The sequence below is a fragment of the Diplotaxodon limnothrissa genome, linkage group LG11, assembly GCF_057381915.1.
Source record: "Diplotaxodon limnothrissa isolate DT_005_m linkage group LG11, D_limnothrissa_male_GT1.1, whole genome shotgun sequence".
Classification (NCBI taxonomy): Eukaryota; Metazoa; Chordata; class Actinopteri; order Cichliformes; family Cichlidae; genus Diplotaxodon; species Diplotaxodon limnothrissa.
Genome location: NC_140606.1, coordinates 20,519,559 through 20,546,704, shown reverse-complemented (window position 1 = coordinate 20,546,704; position 27,146 = coordinate 20,519,559). Strand labels below are relative to the sequence as shown.

At 39.0% G+C, this 27,146-nt stretch overlaps 1 protein-coding gene across 1 annotated transcript; it reads left to right on the top strand.

Annotated features, from left to right (window-relative positions):
* Nucleotides 1–261: 261 nt before the first annotated feature.
* ndufaf6 (NADH:ubiquinone oxidoreductase complex assembly factor 6) lies at nucleotides 262–26,537 on the top strand. Its single transcript, XM_085365324.1, has 9 exons — nucleotides 262–459; nucleotides 2,216–2,315; nucleotides 2,861–2,983; nucleotides 3,214–3,270; nucleotides 3,616–3,718; nucleotides 4,641–4,774; nucleotides 14,813–14,914; nucleotides 21,136–21,192; nucleotides 26,128–26,537. Exons 1-9 carry the CDS (start codon nucleotides 269–271, stop codon nucleotides 26,254–26,256), a joined length of 996 nt encoding a protein of 331 aa, XP_085221450.1. The 5' UTR covers nucleotides 262–268; the 3' UTR covers nucleotides 26,257–26,537.
* The last annotated feature ends 609 nt before the right edge of the window (nucleotides 26,538–27,146 follow it).

Below are 27,146 nucleotides of genomic sequence, written 5' to 3'. Positions count from 1 at the left end.
CTCTTATTTTGGCAGCAGAGTCATGCCATATCCGGTGGTGTTACCGGAACACCGGTAACTACAATCAGTTCAATTGAATTAGGACTTTTATACCTATTTAACAAATCAGATGTATTTTTTATATTTTATATTTCAAATATTCAATGGAAATTAATTAACAACATGGGCGCTGGCTATTTTATTGATAAATAAATAAATCTGCTGGTTCAAGGTGGTCGGTGAACTATTTTGATGTAACACAAGGTCGGGGTGCACGCTAAAGGGGAACATGGCGGCTGGTGTTAGTGTGAAACATGGATTATTATGCAGCAAAGCCCGGCTGGTTTATGGTCTTCAGAGGAAAATATCACCTTATAGTGTTTGTATCCAGCGAGCAGCCGAAATACAGAGTGTGAGGGCATCAACCAGCACGACGGGAGACTCACAACACACTCAAAAGTACTGCCTGGATCTGGTTAGGTGGGTCTGACTGCTAGCAACACAAACTGGGTTAGTGGTTAATTAGCTAATCTGTGTTTATAGAAAGCAGATATAATCCGGTCACTTATAGCAAGAAACTTCGTCCTGTTATTGAAAAAATAAATAAATAAATGGAAGCAATCTAAAGTTTTTAAGTTTTGTGGGGACACATCTCTATGCAAGACTTCTTTCAAATATCGCACACCTACAGTTTACATACACCAATTATTCAAATGAATATAAATTGTATGTCATTTTAATGATTTCTTTAATGCGCCAGCAGTTTATAGTTCATTCATATTATCTCACTCTTATTGCCTGTTTATGCCCTGCCCTTATCTTCAACGCTCTGCTCTGTTGTATGTTAATTGCCCCTTGGGGATAAATAAAGTCTTTCTGATTCTGATGGCAGGGTTGGGCCTTGGTGTTTAGTGGGTTTCTTGAACATCGTTAAGCAATTTCCTTTCATATGAGGGCGACAGTTTAGGTCAGGGGTCCCCAATCCCAGTTTAAATCCATCACAGCTGATTTAAATGGATAAATTACCTTCTCAACATGTCTTGAAGTTCTCCAGAGGCCTGGTAATGAACTAATCATGTGATTCAGGTTTGTTGACCCAGGGTGATATCTAAAACCTGCAGGGACACCGGCCCTCGCGGACTGGGATTGGGGACCCCTGGTTTAGGTCTTCTTCCAGACCTTTGCCAAGTGGTGACAAATCCGAATAACTTGTACTTTCATACATTTTTTAAGCCAATGATCTTGGAATCTGCAGTTGTTTAGAAATGGCTCCACGAGACCTCCCCAACCTGTGTAAATCTACACTTCTCCTTAGATCTGCACTGGAGTCCTTGGACTTTCTGGTTCTCATTGCTGGTCAGTTCAATGAGGCCTGTAAAAACAAAGCCCTTTTAAGCTTGCAATGAGAAACTACCAGTTCTATTCTTGTTATGAACTGATATGATCATAATTTAAATCATGACATCTTCAGAAAATGAACTAAAATGGAAACAACAGCTGTAAAAAAGCCACGAGGATCACATACCTCCCCTTGTTGTATGTATATGATCATTGTTATTGTCCGTCACTAAGATTAAACAAAATCTGCAGCGCTGACTTTCTTTTCTGTGTTATAAAGCTGATCTCTAATATTCTAATTTCTAAATGGTGCTAGAAAAAAAGACATATTGTGCCCTTATTTTCTCCACCCGTTAACATTGGTTGCTTGAGCTCTTATATGAGAACTTACAGATCAAATGTTTTAGAAAAACAATAGTTTCAAAATACTATTATTTTGTAGGAATATGGGTGGGTCACTTGAATTTTTTTTTCTTAAAAGAATCCCTAACAACTAAGACTTTCTAATATTTTGGGATCCCGAACTGTTCCCTGGGATCCCTATTTGCAGGTACTTTTGTTTAGTTTTTAGTAAAACTGTCAGAAACTCACTGGAGGTAACAAGCTCTTTCGGTTGTGTTTGATGTGAACTTATTTTTGTTTGAACATATTTAAGAGAATTGGTTTGTTTAATCTCCTATTTATTTATTATTATTTTTAAAGTGTTTGTTTTAAAATGTGGCTTTTGAAGTTATCTTGTCCAACTTATGCAAAATTACAGTGTTGTCAAAGGCTATACAGAAGTAGCAAGTTAATGGGACTATTTTGTTATATGGGTATGAAAATGTTTTTGGATAAAACATGAAATCTCATCTGCTTCCCGGCACCCCTATCAGCTCGTTCTCTCTCTCCTCCTCAGGTCCAGAGACTATGATGGTTTCCTGTCCTCTCTCCTCCTCCCAGAGAAGGCACGGCGCTCTTCTCTGGCTCTGAGGGCCTTCAATGTGGAGCTGGCACAGGCAGGTATTGGTACAATCAGGCTGAATGCAGAATGATTACTGATAATACTGCTGTTTTTCTACTACTTGCGTCACTGCCGCTGCTACTACTGTTATACCGCCACTATTCCTGACTATCCTCTATCCTGACTTTCCTCTTAATTAAAATTAAAAAAGAAAGGAATTTAATGAAATCCTTACAGTACTTACTTACTTATTCTCAGCTGCATTTAAATAAAGCACCAAATCCACACTTAAGCTTAAATTTCAAAACTTACATTTTAACTACTGATCTACTTATCTACTGTTCAGATTTTATCTGTTTTGATTTCTGATTTTATATACTGTTTTGTTTGTTTGTTTTTTGTTTGCTTGCTTGTTTTAATCAATTTTAAATCATGCTTTTATTTGTTTTTGTTTCTAATGTCTCTGTAAAGCACTTTGAATCACCTTGTTGTTGAATTGTGCAATACAAATAAACTTGCCTTGCCTTACAGTGGCTAATTTCAGGTCCTTCTCAAACTGGCTCGTCAACCAATTGTTTTGCTCATTTGTTTCTCTACAAGGTGAAGGACTCTGTTTCCCAAAAGACCATTGGTTTGATGCGAATGCAGTTTTGGAAGACGGCTATAGAAGAAATCTACAGAGATGAGCCTCCGAACCAACCAGTTAGCACTGAGCTGTGGAGGGTAAATATTAGCCAACAGAATACAGGGTATTTTAAGATGTTTTTTCTTCATGTTAGCAATATATAGGGGAAACACTGTCAGGATGTTGGATGTCTTATTTCAGTTTTAAACATGCCATGCAGTGTGTCGGATTTCTGTGTTTCTGTCCCTCGGCTTCAATTAGCTGAGGGGCACCAATCTGAATCAGTGTTGCACCTCAGCTAATTAACAGTCTGTGTGGTGTTTTTCAGGCAGTGAGGACACACAAACTGACAAAGAGATGGCTGCTGAGGATCATAACAGAGAGAGTAAGACAAAATTAAGATGATCATTAAATTCAAATTGCTGGAAGTTTAAATTGTGATATAATAAATGAAGTTGCTGATGAGTGAAACTGAACACGAATAACTGCTTAAATGTGACAATATAAACTTGTCTTTGCATGTGTATATTTTGCTTTTTTTCAATTTTCATTTATTATTTTCGCTTTGTGGGTTATCTACAAGACCTGTCAGATGGTTGCATCCTGTGCCCTTAGAGGTTAAATAATGGCTTATTTTAATGGAAATAAAAACGAAACTTGCCAGCTGCTGTTTAGCGTAATTAAAAATGGGAAAAGTGACATTTCTGTTATTAAAACTTTGTTTTACCAGGAAAAGGACTTGGATGACAGAGCCTACAGGAACCTTCAGGAGCTGGAGGCGTATTCAGAGAACACACAGTCATCCTTGATTTACCTCCTGCTGGAGTGTTTAGGTAAGAAACTGTGTTGATAGCTAAAAGACAAACAGTAATTATAAATTGAGGGGTGTCCCGAGTCCCTCCTAAAGACCTTTATCTGGGCAGATCCATCCATATTTTATGGGTCATTGTTTGCTGAAACAAATCCAGTCAAAATCCAGTAGTTTCTTTTTTTCAGCTCTGCTGTGTGTTGTCACTTCAGTGTGCCCGTGTGGCTGCAGGTTTCTTTAATCACAGCCGGATTCTGCACAGCAGCATTTCACTGGATATGAGAGTGAAAGTTAACAGAGTGTGAAAAGGAAAAAATTATCTGGTCAGTGATTGTTTCTGCTCTGACAGCTGTGCCGGCCTAAGCCAGCTCGTCTAACCCTCTTAGCAAATTCACAAGTTTCATTTTAGCCAGCACAAATTCTGCTTTTTACCATTTAAGCCATTTAAAAACTTAAATATAGGTCAAAATAAATGGTCTGTTGTTCATTTTGTCGTCTTTCTGCTTTCTGTATCCTGCCAAATATTGTTTCTGGTGTTTTGTGCTGGTGGATTCATCATTCTGTAATACCAGCAGGCCCCTCCCTCTAATTGTGTCACATTGTGAGTAAATATGCCAGGAGGCTAGAAGAAGGCTGTGGCTATTACTCTGTGCCAAATACATATTTAATCAACACTGAAGTAAATTTATAGGTGTCAGATTGGATTATGATTTGGAGACATTTAAAATGGAAGGACTGTAGTTAGGATTGGGCCCCTCAAAATGAGAAAAGTCTGTTTTAGATGCTTTAATTGGTGTACTTTGGTGTTACGAAAAAAAATTAATGGTTTTGATCCACACAGCATTTTATTTCCAGAACAAAAACCTGTTTTTTGCCTCAAGTGAGGAGTGTGATTTACCTGTGAAAATGAATTATAGTAGGTGATGCCAAACTGTCTTTCTTTGCAGGTGTCAAAAATGTCCAAGCGGACCACGCAGCGAGTCACATCGGTAAAGCTCAGGGAATCATAACATGTCTGAGAGCGACTCCTTATCACAGCAGCCGACGGAAAGTCTACCTGCCCATGGACATCTGCATGTTGGTAAGTTGAACTTTTTCTTTGATTTCAGGCCCAAAGGAGCGAAAAACTTGGGTGAGGTTTGAGCTGCAGCTGTTGAGACTTTACTGAAGGTGACACGTCTGATAAACTGTGGTTTTGTTGACCCAAATCAAACCCAGGAAATCAACAAATTCAGGACTTGAGCCAGATGATTTTTTGGTATCATCATCAGCAGATTAATGTGCCTTTGTTATTTATTTCTTATTTATTGTGTTAAATTCATTTCTCAAGAGTCATACCCTAGCGTTTACTTTAATGTTGCCTTACTCAGGCAACTAAATCAAGTCCCGTGAAAATCAAAGGTTTTTTTGTGTATGCAAGCAGGATGTTTTTGAATTTTTATTAACATCACATCCAGTTTAGAAGCCAATCATGGTCCAGTTTACACGAGAGTGATGTGAAAACTTGAAGCCTGAATTGCATATAAACTTTGCAAGGCTTTTTCAGAAGGCATGGATGTAATTTAAGCATTTCTAGCCTTGTAACAGAAACCTAAGAGTACTTTCAGTGAAGGATCTTTTAAGTGCTACTTCATATTTAGCTGAGTCTGAATCTTCCTCACAAAAGTAACATAAGGCAATCCCACACATGCCAGCAAACATTTGACCGACTCATGGCACGACTCTGCCGCGTTGTCAGTGACGTTCTTGTTGGAACAGTGTTGAAATTTTTGTCCACCATAAACCGAAAACAAAACTGTGAGGCATTATTACACAACAACAATATGGCAAAACCCTCTTAGTTTGCATATTTGCAGGCACAGCAGAAAAACAAAAGACACCTCAAACAATTTGCATCCACACGCTGAGCCATCTGTCGCACACCCAGAACAATAACAGTCCGGCGATGCAGAGGGAGCCAGGATGTGCTGGGCTGTATTTGCTGTGCAGATGCGTTTGGACTATTGAATGTAGCATGCAGGTGGTGCCCTTAAAATCTTCGAAGCCTTGTGACAAAACCTACCTCATGTCATTGCCCTCTGCTGCCTTAAGAGGGCGCTGGTGGTGTGCTGTAATACCCTGCACATGTACACATGCACACTTCGGCTCATATTATCCATGCAGGGTGACTTGCACATCACTAATGAACTAACAAAATGTTATAATGTAATGTTCCCTCAATTAGCAAACAGGAGTTGAATTTCTTGGACACAGCAGGCAGGCGCGATGGAATAAATTGTCCCGATACTCGAACAATCACTCATGTTTAAAAAAGCACAAGGGGAGCAAGTTGAGGAGGGAAAAGGGGCTGGTAAGTAGACTGAAGAGTTAATGTTGTTTAAACAGTCAATCAAATCACTGCAAACATTCACAAGGGGATCTGATTATTTTTTTTGATGCAACATTCATCTTTTGAATTGCCATAAAATCTTTTCTTTCTTGTTTCTATTTACAAAGATTTGCTTGATTGAATTTCATTAAATTTCCGTTCATATATGAGTCTTAAGATTTAATCAATTACCAAAATATAATATTCAAACTTAATTGGTAACCTCTTCTTTTTTTGGTTTTGCTGGATAGGAAGGATGGAGCACAAAGACAGGACAAAAACTTTTATGTTATAGCAAATTGTATTGAAGAGCAACAGAAAATGCTTTTCCAGCACAGCTCACTGGTTAAGCTGGATTTATAGTACTGTTAGAACAACACACCACAGCCTGATGTGAACCTTTGCAGTTAAGTCACACATTGCACTTACACAGGCTTTAAAAAATCTGATTTGATTTCATGGTTGTAATATGCCACATAAACAGGGTTTATTGATTAACACAGGGATAATGTTTCTGTTCAACTAAGTCTAATGGGCTGTAATTGTATCTAATTTGTTCAAATTGCTGTTACAATAGCTGCTGTTCTTCCCCAAAGAGGGTTTTTAAGCTCTGACTGTCCATGTATAGGTTCCACTGGATCTAAGAGGTCTGCTCTCTTTTGCTGCGTTTTAGTTTAAAAATATTTCATATTTATTTGCTTGTTAAATTAATAGGTTAGATGAGGTAACAACCCTGTTTCCAGGTCCAATCACCTGGATTAGTTAGAAACCGACAGTGTATGCTGCAGCTGATGGGCTCACATTGTTCTCCAATGACTCTTTGGCAGGGTCGGCATGAAGCTTGGGATCAAAACTTTTTCACAGCAAGTAATCCAAACCACACAGCTGCATATTAATGACATCCTTTGTGTTATGGATGGGCTAATTTCACAAGCTCTGGCATTTATCTCTGCCTGCTGAGCATCCTTGTGTATATTTATGGAGGAAAATTTAACCTTCATCCTAGAGCTTCACTGTGCTAATGTACTAGTCTAAAAAACACTCTGTAGCTACCCACAAGATGGCACATTCTTATGTCAGCCAACTGCAGTAACTCTCCAAATGTCATTGGTAATTAGGTTTTAGTCTTTAACATCTCCAAAGTTATAGTTGTGGTGTCACAGTCTTCACAGTCTTGTGAAAATGGGAACCAAAACTGAAATTACCCCATAATTCAGCAACTTGTAAAGCCACCACTGGTAGTATCATTTTCTGTATGACTTTATCAGCATCTCAAATCATTGTTGAGGAATGTGTTTGCGGCATTATTTCAGTTCATTGAGGTTTGCACATTTCTGTTCACAGCTCTTTTGAGGACCTGTTACAGCATTTCAGTCTGACTGTAGAGTTCTTTGGTATACAGAGCAGTTCAGTCAACGCACAATGCAGTAAACCCAAATCATCACACCTCCACCGCTGTGCTTGACAGTTGGCATGGGGCGTTTGTGCGGATGTATCACATCAGGCCTGCAGAGATGTAGCTCTTGAGTTTTTTGCAGTTTCTTTCACTGAGCAGTCAGACCTTTGAGTCAATTTGCTGGGGCGTCCTCTCCTTGGCATTGTGTTAACACACACGTGAATGCGCCTATCTGGCAAACTGCCCAAACATCTGGCTTTTACACAGGTGCTCACACTTGCTGATTATTAGTTTACCCTCTCAGGCTCAAATTAAGTTTTAGTTGCTAATACACAACCACGTCCTGCAGGGGTACTTCTGAGTAAAAAATCAGGTTGTTAGTGTTTAACTGTTGCAAATCTGCAACGCCTGCCTTGAGAGGGTTAAGTGCATGTGACTAGCAGCACCTGTAGCTTACACTCTTAACTCCCTTGGAAGCTGTGTGGGTGTACTTAAGTTTTTTTACCCGACTGCAGAGATTCCTGAAAAAAATATTTTTTTCACATGACTGCAGGCATGTCATCTGTAGCTGTCACCTAGCTAGCTAATTTGCTGTTAACCTCTGAATCACCTCAATCTCATAAAACCTTTTTTTTTTTTTTTTTTTTCACAAACAACTGGAGTGATTAATACTCAGTACTTTATCCGATACTTTATGCACTACATGGATCATTTTATTGGTTGAAAGAATTTGGACTGTTTTTAATATTTGGGACAACAAGCCTACAGTTGGTTAAGGAGCTGTGGTTCAGATTGTCCATAAATTGTGAGGTTGGTGGTTTGATCCCCAGTCAGCATGTCACAGTACCTTTGGGCTTTGGGTTAAATCCTCCCTTAAAAATAAAAACTTGATGTGTGTCATCTTTATGTGATGGCGAAAGCACCTCGTTAGGTACAAAATGAAAATACTATGCGTGTGGGTGACTGTTACTTGAACCGTAAAAGGCTTTGAATTGCCTGAGTCTGTAACAGAACTATTTACATGCAGGATTACTAGAATGTACAGTCTGAACAGTGAGAGTTTTCTCTCATCTTTTATTCATTAACACTGACTGACGTCCTGCAGTTTATTTCATTGTGAGCTCCATTCAGTTCTGTCACAGTCTGACAGGGAGTGACGCGCATCAAAATCTGCAGGATTTAAAGGTAAACCCTGATAGGTTTGTAGCTTGAACCCATCCGCTGGAACGTTGAAGACAATATAATTACACTGCAAAGCAAGACACAAGTAGGCAAGCTTCTTCATGTTTCTCGTGCACGGGAGAGAACCGGACAGGCACCGTTCCTTCGCTTGACCCCAGTTGCTCTCGTCTGTTCTCCCGTACCACTGTTCTTTTATTGAGGTTACATGAATATGCATAAGTTCATTAACATATGACGTCTACATACACACAAAGAGTACCTTGCCTGTGTGTGTGTGTGTGTGTGTGTGTGTGTGTGTGTGTGTGTGTGTGTGTGGACTGCTGATCAAAGGGTCAAACATCCTTGGTCAGGAAGAGGGTAGCCTCCCCCTCACCCTAGATGGTTCATCCTAGATAACACGGTGAGGAAGTCCTGCAGTTCATCTAAACAAAGAGCACTTAGACTAGAACAGACGCAACTACGTTAATCCTACCATAAAACAATAAGACACGGTATGACCTCTCATGCTCCCAAAGTGCTGTCTAATACACACAAAGTTTGCAGACTATCAAGGATCAAAACCTCTACCAATCTACAACTAATTACAAAACTCTAAGCATATATAAGTAAATATTTCTAAGCATAAATGACAATCAACAATACAAATCTAACAAACCCACTCACTTGTTGCACGAGGTCACAGTGTATTTAGTTTCATTGAAATAAATTTAATAGTATGCACAAATGTTAATTGTATTTTATACACTTGTCAACTTAAATCAGATTTAGTTGCAGGAGGCTGTTCAGGGCCCTTTGTGGAATTTCAATCACCATAACTCACTGCAGGAAACACTGTGATTGGTACAACACATAGAAAGCCTGATGTTTATAAAGGGCAGCAAAAAAGAATGGATGCAGTAATCATCTATTCTATTTTATGCTACTTATGTGGTGGATGTTTTAATTAAATGAAGTACAGATTATTCAGAGTGATTGTTTTGCACTGATTGAGTGGAAAGTAATTTAAAAGAGGATATAGGGCTGTAAAAGTTGCTAAACTGAGATGTGAAAAGTGCCGTTAGTGGGATTTTTTTTTTTTTACTTGCCAATATATAAAAGTGCTCTGCTTTGCCTCTAGTAGCCCATAGACTTTTGCAGAACTGCAAAGGATGTTAATTTTATGTTTGGTTCCAGGTGCCTTGCTTCAGTGCGCTGTCTGCTCCCAAACAGCACCAACAGTGTGCGACGTTAGCGCCGCATCATTTCAAGTCACAGAGTCCAAAACCAATGTGTGTCAATCTTTTTATATACAGTCTATGGTCACATGCAAACATGAACAGGATACTGAGTGCAGGCCATTTAATGACCATAGCTGTCTTTAAGAGCAGAGGTTCTGTGGATGTTATACAGGAGCCTGTTGTTGCTCCTTGATATTCCTCTATTGGAGCCTTTAGTAGCAAGAAAATAGTATTAAATGACATTCTCGTTTTTTGAAGTATAGTGAGTGTGAGTGCATCGAACAGTCCACTTAAAAATACAGCAAAAACCTGGCATATGATAAGCTTCTATCATTTTCTGAAATTGGCACAAAGGACTTTCAGAATAGCAACAGCTTTAACAGTCTGGATTGTTCCATCCTTTTGTTAAATGAGGCACATGAAATATTGATTGAAGTTATGCTGGCAGTGGAGATATCATCACCTTTGTGCTCTTATTCCATTTGGCACCATAAATAACACTTGAACTACAAGCTGCGGCACAGCTTTTGTAGGTTGTTTGCAGTCATTCTTCACTCTGCTCAGTATCTGTCTGCCTCTGTCGAAGTTCTGACATTACATTCATAAATATTATGTTGTGAGTGCAAAAATAACAAATCCAAACACAGGACCAAATTGCTTCGTCTGGATTTTGTCACCTGACTTTTCTCACTCACACAGTGTAACAGCTGGGCACTGTGGGTACACAATTTGTGTTACTTTGTGTTTCATTGATGCTTGAATTCTGAAAATGACTGCGAAAAAGGTAGAAATTACACAACTGATAATAGGCAGACACTGCAGGTAGTCTGGTTAGAGGTAATTGGATGGTCAGGAACCCCTCATCATCTTTCCTGGAAATAATTTCTCATATTCAACGTCACTTTTATTATTGCCTTCCACTTTCCCCCCCCCCTTTTTCTACTTTTTTCCATTATTTTCCCGCAATAGCTCATCCTTCGCAACTCCCCCCCCCCCCCCCCCCCCCCCCCAGCAGACCTAGAGCTGAGAGTCTCAGTTTAGTCCCTACTATCTGCTTGTCTGAGATGTAAACATATAGGGCTGTGCGATATGACCAAAATCTCATATCCCCATATAGAATTCTATCGTCCGATAACGATATAAATCACAAAAATGTAACATTTTCTGTAAATTCTGTGAATCTCAGGCAGCTCGACTTGCGGGAAGTGTTTCCAGCTGCGCGTCATGTAGCTGGAGTCGAGTGTTTTAACCGATGCATGAAACGATACATTTTTAGACATAAGTTGTAACGGCCGCCGTTTTCTTTGTGAGTATTTATTACACGGCGTGCTGCCGGGAAAAGCCTGTTCTAACGTTTGAGTCTAAGGTTTATTTTTTAGCACCTGGCGGCTCTTTTTTTACTTCTCATCCGTAAATAATCTGCTCTTTCATGTGATTCAGTTTATTTTGAAAAGTCTCAACAGGATCTTGAGCTTTATTGTGAAAGGTTTATGTGGAACATAAGCAAGCGGACACGCAATGGTGCTACTGTCGTTGTTGCTAACCACAACGCATAAAAACAGGCGCTTGTCCGTCCGTCGTGGTTATATTAAATATAAGAGAAAGAGAGAACTTTAAGAAATGAATATAGCCACTACAGTGACCATCAAAACGATGAAAAAATATTGCCGTAAACAGTTTATTTTGCGACACCACGAAACAAACGATAGCGTAAAATGAAACTAGACGTTTTTATATCGTCATCCGATATATATCGTTATATCGAACAGTGAAGATATCAATTTGCTAAATTATGATTCCTGCTACTCAAATATTTTAAAGTAATCCAGAATATCATATATAGGGCTAACAATACTTAATAATTACTATTAATCCAACAGTCATTCATTGTATGTGGTGAATATGCTAATAAAAGCTTATGATAGCTGATTTTGTCAAATGTCTGTTTTTCTTTTTTTTGGTTTTTGGTTTTGTTTGTTTTTTTATCGGAGCAAAATGAATCTCCTCATGTGTCCAAAAAGAAACCTGTCTTGATTCAAAAAGATGCTGATTACAACAAATGACAATTTAACTAATGATACAGTATGTCTCCATTTTCCAAATCAAGCCAGCTTGTAAATTGTTTCATGGTTAATATAAATGTTATTGTTACGTTTTTGTACTGTGTAATTATGCAACATTATACTGGAAATCCCATCATTTATTGAAGAGGGATTTTTTTTTCTACACCACCACAACAGATTTTAAATAAAACAAAGATTTAAATAAAGAGAAGACAGATATACTCTCACTGGTCACATTATTAGGTACTGTTGAGTAGCTTGGTAACACAAATATCTGTTCAGCCATTTGCATAGTGGCAACCCATACCTGCTGGAGGAAGTGGAAGGAAGGTGATTTAAATGACTTTGAACAGGGTGTGGTTGTTGGTGTCAGATCGGCTGGTCTTAGTTTCCTACAAAGTCTCCAGGGTTTACAGAGAGGTCTGAAAAAGAGAAAATACCTAGTGAGTGGCAGTTTTAGGAGATTTTAAAATCGTTGTTTGGTGTGAGTTTCAATTCAGATGTTAAGTTCAAAATTTTTTAGTAAAACAGCATAAAAGCTTAGATCTATCCTGCCTCGCGTCCATACTTTAGGCTGATCGCTACAGTTCGTGTCCCTTAATACTAATACTAACTGATTTATCTTCTGATTGCTGCTTACAGCAGGGTAATGTGCAAGGTCAGGAACTTGTTTCTTGGACATGACAATGAATCAGACGGCCCACAGAGTCACCAGATCTCAATCAGTGTATGATGTGGTGGTCAGGAGGTTCAAATAGTGGATGTCATGTCAATGTGGACCAGAATCTCTGGGGAATGTTTCCAGCACCTTGTTGAATCTGTGCCGTGAAGAATTAAGGAACTTCTGAAGACAAAGGAGGTCCAACCTAGTTGTGATTTACAGGGAGTCCTGAAAGATTTCTATGTATTGTATGGTCAATGCCGTATTTGGTTAAAATCCTTGAAATAAACCCGACAGTCTAAACTTCAGTTAAATCTTAAATACGTTATTTTAGGTGACGTACAGATGCCATATCACAAAAGACCAACACTTTGGTCCGGTTTCAGAAAAATTACATGCTATGTGCTGAAAGTTGAAAACTTTTAATCACACAACCATGTGGTCTGAAGGCAGTTTGTTTCTTTCTGTGTCGGTCGATTTGCAAATATGAAAGAAAAAAAAAATTATTTGATGACATTTGTTTTGTTTTTTTAGCTTTTCGTGGCTTTCTGGGCTTTTTTTTTTCCCCATTGTTTTGAATTATTGTGACATATTTTAATGTAATATTGTTGGTACACAGCAAAACTTTCATAGTTTTTGTTCTCTCCAAAGTCCCAGTGGCTACCAGGCTTCCAAAAGTTGCCTATCATGTTTACAGAAATAGTTATTTTGTGCATCTCCCAAAAGCTCATTTAGCACTTTCTCAAGTTTTCTTGAAGTTTAATTTATTTATTTCAATTCAAAAACCCTTGAACACCTGAGTATATATATATATTTTTTTTTTTAGGTACAAAAAGAATAGATCATTGTTACCAACCAAACATACGAGTCTTGAGATATTCACTAAATAATCGCAGAACAATATAAAGATGTTACAGACAAAGAGAATTAATCTTTGTTAATGTAATGCTGTTTGTAGGGAATAATTTTTCTAAATTCTGCTGTAAATATCACTTTTGTTCCTTTTTATATCTCAGCTATAAGGTAACCTGCAAATGGTCGTGCATGTAAGATTTTATATTCTGCTGGAGGAAAAGTGCTCATGGTGCAGAGGAATCAATGCTTTCAGTTTATGTGAAATAAATAGAACAGGCTTTGCTGCTTTAATGATCCATGTAAACTGCAGGATGTCAATAATGGACACCAGTCATTGATTTCTCTCTTCTTCTTAGTGGCCTTGACTTGCTGTCACATCATTATGTGTGGCCACATATGCAGACGCACCAGTGGGAGTTATATTAATACCACATCATCCAACAAGTTGAAAGAACTTATTAAAACGCGACATGTCTGCAGGTGTGGAAAAGCACAAAATTTAGTTCCTTGAATTAAAGTCTTGAATAAAATTTCAATCTTAGCTCATGAATGTGTTTTCCACCTTGGAATAGGCTCAACATTCCTGCTAGACTTTCAACATCAACAGGAATACTAGTAGACATTAAATGTGGGATTGTAACAGTGGATTATGTTCACTACTTTTTTGTTGAGTTTCATACACAGTCGCTAGTGTCGCTGGAAAGGTGGGAGGTATTCTGAAAATCATCAGTTAAAATGACCTGTTGTTATCTTGTCAGCTCGTTGTGCTTATCTGGAGCCAGGGTAATACATTTATGGAAAAATGGGAATTAGTCTGGGATTGAATTGGTTGTTCTGATATGCATTTCTGCATACAGTATACACTTTATTATTATTTCTACCAGTGACCTGTGTTGTTGTTGTTGTTGTTGGTTTTTTTTTCTTTTTTCTTTTTTTTTTTTCTTAAAAGGGGTGTGGGTGGGGTGTTAAACTGCATTTTGTGTGATGTTAGTTACTGCACTAAACACCAATAACTGAAGTGTTTACCACTTTTAAATAAGCAGAGCACTTTTATATATTGACAAGTTAAAAAAACAAAACAACCTGTAATGTAAACACTGCTGCAGTGTGTGTATTTATTTATTTTTTAGTATTCAAGTGTGGGGGTGGTATGCCCCCATAGCACAATGTCACATTTCATTGCTAGAGCTCCAGGAGCCAACTCGGTGCTTTTAAACCTTTTTCAGCATATTAAAGAGAAGACTCGGCTCGTGTGGGAAGTGGAGCTAAAATGGATACAGCTGAACTGCAGAGATAGTTTTTGTTGTTAAATTGAAAGAACAGCTGTGAACTGAATGCACAAACATCACCGTTTTTTGTTATTGTGTGTCTCTCCAGCACGGAGCTTCTCAGGAGGATTTCATCCGGGGCAGCCGGGAGCAGAACATTCGGGATGTTGTGTATGACATCGCCAGTCAGGCTCACGTGCACCTGCAACATGTATGTACTTCACCTACACAATAAGGTCTACATTGCATGCACATGCACATGGCATATTCCTGTATAGATGTTTCACATGGCAAAAACATGTTCTTTTTAGTGCTACTTTTATATATGATTCACTAGTTAATGAAACTTGGCTTCTGGGATTTACATATGCATCGACATGTACTCAGTTGGTGCAGGCTTTTGTCCAAAGTAAGGGACAACAGATCAAAGAAAAGCTTTGAGAATAATTAACTCAACACTCAGCACCATATCCCATTTGAAACAAGTGCAACAAGCCTGCAAGTGTATGAAACAACATAAAGTGCATAGCAAATGACCTTTTTTCATTTTCTCCTGAGAGGTAAGGTAGGAGAGCAAGAGAGCACATTAGATGAGTAAGCACCCTTGTGTGGTTTTTGAAGTTTGAGTGGGAGTTTGAGGGCTAGTTGTTGCTCATTTGAGAATATGGTACCATAGGGGAAGCCTGAACAACAGAATTTGAATATTTCTCATCATCCAGCCACTCTGTGACTGCCTTGCTTTTGCTTAAAGCTCATTGGCACTTATTGTTAATTTCAGGAACTGTTCACGAAAATAAACAAAAACAGGAGGCCTAATTTCCTCCTGTTTTTTCCTCCTCTTTAGATACATAGGCCTAAAAAGAGGTCAGTGACCTCCTGGAATCTCTGGTGACTAGAAAAATGTGTATTTCCTGACGGGTTGATAGGTAGTTGCTGCAGGTGAAATCAGTCACAAAGAGGGCTTTAAACCAAAAACAACCTCGTGAATGCTTTGATTGCTAGTAGGTTGCTGATAGTTTGCATGAAAGACACCAACTTGTCTGCAAACATTTTCCAACTATGGAGAAAGCAGTAGTGAAACCCGAGTAAGTTCGAAGCAGTCGGGAAATGGAGAATATCTCCTTTCAAAATAAAAGTTGCGCTTTTTAATACATAACTATTGCAGTAGTAAAGGCAACACAGTTTCAGTACCAGTTAGCAAGTAGTTGGCAGTTGTTTGCATGTAAGATGCTAAGGGAAGATGCTAACTTGCACACGAGTTAGCATCTTCCCTGCAGAATACAGGCAACTACAGCAATGTGATCGGCATATATCAGTTTGCGACCAATTTCATATAGTAACTGGAACCATGAGTGTATATTTTATATACATTCATGTATATAAAATTACACTTTTTTCCCTAGCAACCCATTGAATGTCCGTGGGTCTGTAACCGTGTGTGACTGGGGCTTAAAACAGCTGACCACAGTAGCTTTTAGAAATATTCTAATATTCCGCAGTTACAAAGTGTATTTTAAGTTGCATACTAAAAACATTTGGATCTTTCACAAACAAATTCCACACAACATATGCACGGTTATGTCGGCCCTTTGAACTCCAAACTGTGTTTAACTTCAAACAAAAACAACATAAAATTTGTTGGTCTTTACCTCTGCCATTGTGTTGCTCTTCCTCTAATTTGTCAGTGTTGTCCAGTATGTTGCCCTAATGAGTACTGAATATTTTCAGGTGACAAATCAACATCGAAGTACAGTTCAATTGAGTTACAGTTAAAAAGAGAGATGGATATTTTTTTCATATGTTCAGTCAGCACTGCACATGAATATGTTTGCTGGATTGCATTCTTATAAACTACATGTTTGTGTTCACCCAGTTCAAATGTAAGCTTACTTTGGATAATAGTGGTGCTCAGGGGAAATAATCAGGCTTTGTAAACCTGTTAGTAGGAGACACTCGTCTTTCAGTGCGGTATTTCTACAGTATAGAACATAACCAGGCTGATCTGTTAACACACTCAGGATTTCCACAAAGGCCTTGAACTCAGCAGCAGCATCACATCGAGGCTGGCCAAGCTCACAACATATTTTTGCATAATGCCTCTGCAGCACCTGTTGATTGAAATTATGACTCGTTTCAGAGACGAGATGAAGTAAAATTCTCCTCCGCATTACTGTGTTTTATAACACTCATGAACACCTCTTAATCCACTCAAAACAGCATGAACAAAAAGCTGTGCTATAATGTAAATGAACACCAGTGACACATAATGCTTTGACATGCTGTGATGTGCGTCTTGCACATTGAAAATGCCCTGGAAATGTCTTCAGTTTGAGTATTGTCTAACTAATGTAGCTCTAATTAGTTGGGAGATTTATTAACCTCCACTTACATGCCTCATTGATTTTTGTACTTTAGGAGGCTTTTTCATTAAGTGGCTTCCCAAACATTCATCAGCAGTTACTTGTTTTAATTTGAGCCTTTTTTATACCAGTTAGGAGTGTCGCCAACAGTTAAAGGACGTGTGATATTAAAGTGTAAACAATAAAATGTAAATGATTTCTCTGCCATGAATAGATGTAATGTTATTTTTTTTCCTATTGTGGCTATAGCCATTAACCAAAGAGCCAGTTTACACAAATTATGCAAGTAATGACCTCTTTGTGTGTGTGGTATGTTTACATATGTTTGTGGGGATCAAATGCCCCCATTTTGAAGGCATTTTTAAGAGTCAAAATGTGGTTTTAGTGTCAGGACTACAATAAGTTAGGGTTACGCGTTCATTTTTGATTGTAAGCGGCTAGGGAAAGCATTATGTCAATAAGATACCCCCACAAAAATGTGTGTGTGTGTGTGTGTGTGTGTGTGTGTGTGTGTGTGTGTTTTTTGGGGGGGTTTTTTTGGGGGGGGGTTTTTGTGTTTTTTTTTTATAATTAAAATAAATGCATATTTAAAATGATTAAAACTGGAAATTTTAATTCAGACAAAATGTTACATTTAATTATCATAAAGTCAGTTTTTCTAAATGACTTCTAATGTTTTTTTTTGTTTGTTTTTTTTAATTCACAGTGTGCTTAAAGTCACATTTGTCTTTTCTACAGACTCCTTTCTAGGTTTAAAAGAAGTGGTACTCTTCCTACACTGTTGGTCATTGAAACAAGATTAATCCGTCCTTGATGTGTTTCTTTTCAAGACTGACTTCTCAATGGGTCTTAGTTCTTATTTGCAGTACTTGTGTAGCAACACCAGTGATAGGAACACTTACTGTGAGCCAGATGAACAACTACATTGTTTTTTGGTTTTAAAATCTCTTTAATGACACTTTAAATTAAATATAAGACCAAACTTGAATCAAAAATTAATTCATTAAAAGGATAAAAAACAAACTATTCTCTTTACAAGTCAATATTTTTATATAATCTCAAAATTAACATTTAGGAATAATTTAAAAAATGGTTGGGTTTAAACATGCTGTGCATTTGTTATGGTGTTCTGTATTTTCATATTACTATTTCTTTGAGTTACAAGTAAGTTGGCTAGTAAGGTCTCACACTTCATCACCGTATTCTAAGCCTTGCTGGATCTAAGTGTCAGGTGCTTTCCTGTATTAAGATGTTTTTAAGCTTGACCTGCAGCTTGACCTGCAGCGCACACTGTGTCTGAGGAGGATGTGCGGAAGTGCTTCAGGAAGGTGAACGCACGCAAAGCTACTGGTCCGGACGGGATTCCCGGCCGCGTCCTCAAGTCATGCGCGGCTCAGCTGGCTGGAGTGTTCACACACATCTTCAACCTTTCCCTCTCTCTGTCTGTAGTCCCAGCCTGCTTCAAAATGGCCACCATCGTCCCTGTACCCAAATCCTCCACCATCTCCTCATTGAACGACTGGCGACCTGTAGCCCTGACCCCCATCGTAAGCAAATGCTTCGAGAAGCTGGTCAGGGACTTCATCTGCTCTGCACTACCCGACTCACTGGACCCTCTACAGTTTGCATACCGCCACAACAGGTCCACTGATGATGCCATAGCCCTGACACTACACACTGCCCTGTCACACCTGGAGAAGAGAGACACGTATGTGAGGATGCTGTTTGTAGATTACAGCTCAGCATTCAATACCATCGTTCCCTCAAAGCTGGACAGGAAACTGCAGGATCTAGGACTGAGCAGCTCCCTCTGCAGCTGGATCCTTAGCTTCCTGTCTGACAGACGCCAGGTGGTCAGACTGGGCAGCATCACCTCATCCCCCATCACACTGAACACTGGTGCTCCACAGGGGTGTGTACTGAGCCCTCTCCTGTACTCACTCTACACCTACGACTGCACAGCCACTAACAGCTCCAACATCATTGTGAAGTTTGCGGACGACACTACAGTGGTGGGTCTTATCACCAACGGTGATGAGACGGCTTACAGGGAGGAGGTCAGCGCCCTGACCCACTGGTGTCAAGACAACCATCTCACCCTCAACGTCGCAAAGACAAAGGAGTTGATAGTGGACTTCCGGAGGTGCAGAGAAGTACACACCCCCATCACCATCAACGGCGCTGCTGTGGAGAGAGTGAGCAGCTTCCGGTTCCTTGGCGTACACCTGGCTGAGGATCTTACGTGGTCAGTACACACAAACAAAACAGTGAAGAAGGCGCAGCAGCGCCTCTTCTTTCTCAGGAGACTGAAAAGATTCGGCATGAGCCCCCGCATCCTCAGGACCTTCTATCGCTGTGCCATTGAGAGCATCCTCACTGGATGCATCACCACCTGGTATGGCAACAGCACCGCCTACAACTGCAAAGCTCTCCAGCGAGTAGTGCGGTGCTCTGAACGGATAATTGGAGGTGAGCTTCCCTCCCTCCAAGACATCTACAGGAAGCGCTGCCTGAGGAAAGCGGGGAGGATCATCAAGGACTCCAGTCACCCCAGCCATAAACTGTTCAGACTGCTTCCATCAGGAAGGAGGTTCTGCAGCATCCGGTCCCGTACCAGCAGACTGAGAGACAGCTTTTTCCATCAGGCCATCAGACTGCTGAACACGTCATAGACACCTCAGCTTCACTACTGGAACTTCAACATTATGCACTCCACACTGTATATAAATGCCACTTGTTTTGCACATATTCAACTCTGTATATTTTATATATTTTATTATTATTATTATTTTATATATATATATATATATATATATATATATATATTTATTTATATTTATTTATTTATTTATTTATTTATTTATTTTTTTACTATTTAATTTGTAAAAATGTGTATACACACACACACACACACACACACACACACACACACACACGTAGGAAAATATTTAGTATACACATCCAGAAATGCATACACTATTATATATTGTACATATATTTATTAGTTTCAGGTTGGCCATTCTTGTATTTTGCTCGTTTGTGTTGTTGTGTTTGCACATCTCTGTTGCTTGTGGGGCTCGCACACAAGAATTTCACTCGCATGTGCTGTGCCAGTGTGCCTGCACATGTGATGTGACAATAAAAGTGATTTGATTTGATTTGATTTAAGTTAGCCAGTGTTTCTTATCTGCTTATTGTTACTGTTAAGAATCAACTGCATGAAAATTGGGTGGCCCAAGATGGAGCAATAAGTCTAACCAAACTACTTACAAATTGATTTGAAATTCAGGGAGATTTGATTAAGTGTGGAAAAAGTATTCAGCCTCCCTAAACGCCCAGTAGGAGTCATGCTGCTCTGCAAGAACATTGATGACACGTCAAAGTATAAGATGGAACTAGTCGCCATCGCTTTTGACTTCCACTTGTCCCGATCAAATTTTTAAAAGATACACTGCATACCATCGATATGGTGTCTGAGCTGACAAGCCACTCTCCCAAGAAACCATGAAAAACAAATTACCACCAAAATAATGCATACATGTTTCATCTTTGCTCATTGTAAGAGTCTCTACTGTCATTCTTGGTTACTGTGTAGTATACCACAAACTTCATTCATCTAAATCGAATATGTCGGATTTATTTTTGAAAATTAAAGAGAAGCCAATAACCAGGGCGAAAATCGCAGAAGTCTAGCTCCTAAAAAAGTGATTTGATTGACGTCTCAGTGCAGCAAGTGTAGTTTATGAGCTGCCAGTGTGTCAGTATGTTCACTTGCTCCTTTGTATAACAAGAGAAGCACAAAAATGTGTAAGTTGTGTCCATGAGAGAACAAAAAAAGACCTGAGTTCTTCACTGTAACCAGTCCGTCCCACAGCTTCAGGTATGTGCTGTGTGACGGCAGACAAACATGAGATGTAACCGTTTCCTGTTGTTTCTGTGTGGGTGAACGGTCTTTAGAAAAGCAACCCTAAAAGGCCAGTGTGGGCGCGTTTTAAAGTATTTGGTGTGGGCGAGTGTAGATAATTTTTTTTTCTTTCCATTTAATTTCTGTTTATTGTGCTCTCTCCTTCAGGCACAATCCTTTAGCCACAATGTTCCAGCAGCTGCCACTCCAGCCTTCCTCCCCACTGTAAGTCAAATAATGTGGTCATGGTTTTATTCTTTGACAATTTGATGCTGACATTCCTCTGTATGCCTTCTGAACTGCTTCGTATAAAATCGCTCTATATTTATTTTGGAGAAAAATTCATCTGAATGTCAAATATGCCAAAAAAAATGTCTTAAAGTGACTCAGAGCTTTAATTAACCTCCCATGAAAAGCTTTTAAGAACTGAGCCCATCAATTTATTCTAGTGGATTCCTCTTTTTGTTCAGACTACCAGAAAAACAGACTTCCACTGAGGCCAAGGCAAAGCGATTTTTCAGGCTTCTGTTGCACCCAAATATAGTATCCTCATCACTTCTTATCAAGAGTTAAATTGACTTTTCAAACATTCCTTTAGGCTTGAAAATTACGGCTCTATATCTGTAAGATTTATTTGGGGGGGTTAAAATAAGATAATGAAATTGGAAATCCACATCACCTCTCTTGGATATTAATGAGGTGTCCAGTATCCAGAATATTAACAGCAGTGTTCAGTGCAGTTCAGTCAGTGCACCTCCAACACCTCCAGCACCATGACCTCAATTATGGACATAAAGTTGTATTTAGTTGAGCTTCTGCATTGGATTACGTTATATTTCCCAGTTGATTTCCCACTTTTCTGTCTTTAGGACAGATTACATATGGAGGTTTAAAAATGTTTAGAAGTCTTGCTTATTAACTAAAAATGAATGCAAGTCATTGTTTGTAAGAAGCAATCGCAGTTTAAGCCTTTTGACAAACGAGGATCCGCAGAGAGGCGATAGATCACAGAACTGATTATTCTGTGCAGCCATGATGTAAGTTGCGAGAATTTATTTATTTATTTTTAAAAAAGCACGATGGCGTTCTGCTTAAAGACGAAAACATTTAAAATTAGGGCACAAAGATATGTCTCTCTTTAGTTTTCCAGCTGTTACATGCGATATCTCTGGAAGCGCAACTTTTAATTTGGGAAAAGCCTAAACTTTTTAAAATTTGCATATTTTTAAGATCTGTTAACTTTTATGTAACGCTACATTAGAAATCGTGGCGATTAAGAAAACATATTATTCAGTGGGAGAAGAAACCACATAAACGGTAAACCCACTGTGCCAATGAGCTGCCGTGCCCAAAGATGAGTTTGAGAAAACTTGATTTTAACTGTGACTGCACAGTTAAACCAGATCTGCAGGTACAACATTATGACTACTGACAGGTGAAGTGAATGACACTGATCATCTCTTTCAAGTGAACTTTTTGTCCTGAACATTGATGTGTTAGAAGCAGGAATATATGGGTAAGTGTAAGGATTTGTCAGGGTGCCCATGCTGACCCCCCATCCTTCACTGAAAGCACCAACCCTTTCATAGAAACTGTATTCCCTGATGGCTTTGGCCTCTGTCAGCAGGATAATGCATCCAGCACAACTATGAGTTTCAGGTGTTAGGACTTGGTCTCCTAGATCCCCAAATCTCAATCCAATCGAGCATCTCTGGGATATAATGGACAAACAAATGCCAGATACCACAGCACACCTTCAGGGGTGAAGAGGAGTCCATGCCTCACTGGGTCAGGGCTATTTTTTTTGCAGTAGAAGGGGAACTAACATAGTATTAAGCAGGTGGTTCTAATGTTATGCCTGATCATTGTATACCATATACAAGAAAGAGTGAAAACAACCCTTCAGATTGGCTGTCATTTGGGGAAAACAACAAATGGGGGTTACATCTGGCCACTGGGCCTGGTAGTGAGCAATCATTGCTTATGGCCAAAAAACTCAGTTTAGGTCATTTTAGCTGAATGTCCTTTCTCAAGATGCCTCAGGATGTTACTCATCATTTGCAGTTTGAGCGAGGAGGAAAATTGATGGCACACAATGTTAAAAACAAAAACATGAGCATGCTCATCGTTGCACTGCTGACCTTATTTGTTGCCTCTGGACTTGGGCACTGGACTCTTCATCAAAACACTATTTGGACAGTGACTTGTAGCTACACAGGCAGCTCTTATCTCCAGCAGTGATCTTCAGCATGAAAGCTGGGTCAGTTTGACACAGAAGTTGATAGATAAAATTTGAGGTCAATGTTTGAATCACAGATTCAGCATGATTCAATTATTCCAATGATTCAAGTCCCGCAAGGTTTTAATCACAGATGGTAGTTTAGAAATTCACTTTTAGAACAGACAAGTATGCAACAAAGTGTTTTCCTCATGACGCAGATAGACGTTGTAGTCAAAGTTGAGTGTCCACAAGAAAGACTGTGATTAAGCTGCCTGCTTTTTTTTTTTGTTTTTTTTTAAGTGTTATGTGTTTATGTGTTGAGTCCTTTGCTGTGTGTGTTTTCAAAGAGGTGAAGAAGGGTTTTGATCCTTGTTATTTGTAGTCTATCTCCAAAAAAATGAATAGCTTGAAAAAGTTCATTTTAATTTAAAAAGTAAACTGTCAAATTCTATATTTATGACATGTAAAGTGAAAACTTCAAGCCTTTTTGTTAGAACTATTTAAACAGTGCGAATACACACAATCACAGGGATGACACTGACCTGACAGTTGTCCAGATGACAATCATCAGCATCTTTCACAACGAGGGTAAGTCACAGAAAGTTCTGGAAAGGCTGGCTTCTCAAGTGCTGTATGAAAGCAAGGTAATGGAAAATCGACTGGAAAGTAAAACTTTGTCAGAAACACAGGGAAGGGTGCACAAGCAACATGGATCACTTCATCCTTGAGAGGATTGTCAAGAAAAGTCAATACCAGCTTTACAAGAAATGGACTGAGGCTGGTGTCGGTGCATCAAGGGCCACCATGCTTCAGGAAAGAAGCCACAACTGTCACATTCCTATTATCGGCGCACTCCTGAATGAGAGAAGACAGACGTGTCATACCTGGGCTAAGGAGAAGAACTACTGGACTCGTGCTCAATGGTCCAAAGTAGCCATCTACCAGGAGATTCTAGACCACTTCATGCTTTCATCTGCTGAAAAGCTTTGAGGATGCAAAGTCCTTTTCCAGCAGAAAAGTCCAAAATACTACCAAAGGGTTTGCTAAGCATGCGATTACTGTGCTTCAGTGTTCCAGCCAACTCTCCTGACATCAATCCAATAGAACATTTAAGAAAGATGAGAAACAGCTGAAACTGATATCGTCAAGTCAAGCTGGGCTTCAGTAACAGATCAATAATAACTTAAGTTGAACACCTCCATGACTCATCACTGCAGTAATTTGTGATAAAGGAGCCTCAACCAATTTTTTTTAAAAGCTTGAGGTGTTTCACTTTTTGTGTTGTGGATATAGAAGATGTAAAAGTTTACCTTTTTGACATAAATTATTTAAAAAAAAAAAAAATTTTCACAGTCGAGTTAGTTGAGATGCACTAGTACTCTAGCGTACTGAATTTAAAGTAATACGTGTTTGGTACCATGAGAATGAAGCACAATATGATTAATCAAAGCAATCTGCTTTATTGTCCTCCAAATATGTTAGACTGTTGCCTACAAAAAACTAACAACTTATGGAATCAACACCTGTTTTTAATTATTGATGTCATTATGTTGCTGCTACCTGTGTAAAATCTGAACAATACATCATCAAATATCTGCCAACTCAGGATGTATCTTGTGTTTTCAGAGTAGATGTATTCAGATGAAAATGTAAAGAACTTGCACTAAGTGCTGTGTAAGAAAACTGCAGCTCATCTCTTTGGAGATGAAATGGCATCATTATATGACTAAAGCTGAATTTAAAAAAAAAGAAAAATGTTTCTAAAATTTTATTAACAGCATTACTAAAGTGTGAGTACCTGGAAATTTTTACTCTACAACACTGAAGTGATGTAATTCACCGAAGGGTTAGTCAATACTTCCCAGTAGCTAAAAATGCAGCACTGCTTTTATCTCACAATTGGTTCCTAAAAGGAATACACTGTTTTAAGCTGACTGTTTATACCTGCATGCAGAAGCTGTTTTCTGAATCTAAAACAATGATTTCAGATGATAATGATGCTGATGTACTGACCTGCATCTACTACAGCACAAAGCTGAAAAGCTCTCCAACTCTGCAGTTTGCAGCAAAAATCACTCTGCACTCCTGAGTGTAGATTATGATGTTCACGCTGCAGTGGACTTGTATTATTTGTCCATATGCATGTGCTTGATACTTTTCCAGCTCAGTGTTCTTGCCCGCACAAGAAAGCCGGCACAGACATTCACGTTTCTCACCGCGCCGACGATTTGATTTAAATGAACGGCAGGCTCGGATGAGTCATGTGAAACAGCAGGGTAAAAACAGAGTAGTCCTAGTGAAGCCTGAGGGACATGAAATGCACAACCGCCGCTTAGGTTCTTTTATATTAACACATGAGTAGTTTATTTAAACCTTACAGTTGAGAGGGTACCTTTTTAGAGCTGAGGACAAATACCATAGCAATATGAATGCAAAGTTCTTTATGACATTGATCACTCAGATTTCTAAGAGAGCTAAAATGCTCTTATCTGATGTAGTCATGCAGATGGTTTTCAAATCATTTGGTGACATTTTGTTTGTTTTCCTACTTTAGTCAAGCTGCAATTTTGTCCTCTATACCCAAATATAAAACCATAGAAGTAGCATTTTTAAGACTCAGTAGTGTACATCTGTGGCCATAGTCAATTTTTGGCTAGTTTCAGGTTTCTGACTCACCTCCATTTTGCTCAGTGACTCACAGGATATGGAGGGGCAAAAAAAAGACATGGCCAGTGGTGTATGTGTTTACTTATTTCTACTGCAATTGCAGTTAAAAACTTGTTCAAGTATCCTAACCAACAACTAAACCATGTTATGAAGGTCTGAGTCATATCCATATGAACAATACCTGTAGGAGGATGAGTCGGTGTTTACACGGGAGCTTGTTAGGTCAAACCTGTTGAAGCCGAAACCAAACTCTCCTGTGATGTGTGCTTCAGGTGGTGTTGGAGGACTATCTTCACAGAGTGAGGAGGGTGGCTTTTGATGTTTTCCACAAGAGTCTACAGAACAGAAATCCCCTTCTCCCAATCCAGCTGTACATCCGCTCCTGGAAGAAGACTTATTGACTTCATTTCTCTTCTTCCTTCAGCCTTTTTAAGGACTGCTGCAGGAAATGAAGTGCAGGGGATTTATCTCACCACTACCACCAAAAAACCACAAACCATACCAGACCAAGTCTGTGGTTCCCACAACAGCTTATATCTTTGAAATATTTGTTTAATCCACAAGTTCACTGGAGGTGTCCTGCCATCCTGATCAGAAAATGCTTGTGTAATGTTTTATTCACAATGTATGAAAACTTTGATCAGATGTCTTCTCGTGGCTTACAGAAAAATCTAATTGCAAATTGGGTCAGTTGTTGTTGTTGTTGTTGTTGTTGTTGTTGTTTTTTCACTCGTTGTTTCTGTAATAAACACAAACTTACAAGTTGAGACCTGTGGGATGTTAGAAGTCACCTTTGCCGAGCTGGACTTGTACGTTGTTTGTATTAACTCTCTTCCTACAGTAAAGTCTATTTTTAGTAACACATAAAATTTTTACATCTATGTAGCTTTTTAGTGTTATGTCAAGTTGTCTATTTGATGAATACGACGCTGCTACTGTGCTGTTGTTGTGGACATGTTCACTGAAACATGAAACGCTGAGGTATGACTTCAAGCTTTAGCTTCTGAGATCTGAGAAAATAGTGGGTGATAAAACCGGAGCAGTCAGGTGGGTTGGAAACAAACCTCTAGGTGAATATTTAATAAAAAACACTTTGAGAGTACCTGCAGACAGTTTTTTTTTCAAACATTAGTGACCAACATCATGCCTCCCCAGGAACACAATACATGTAGCAGACATGTTAATTCTGTTGTGAGCTGTGCTACCGATATGGTTTCTACTGTATGTGGAATTGACAGGAGCCTGAGGGACAGACCTCGGGACGGTTACATTAAAAAAATAAATAAAAAGA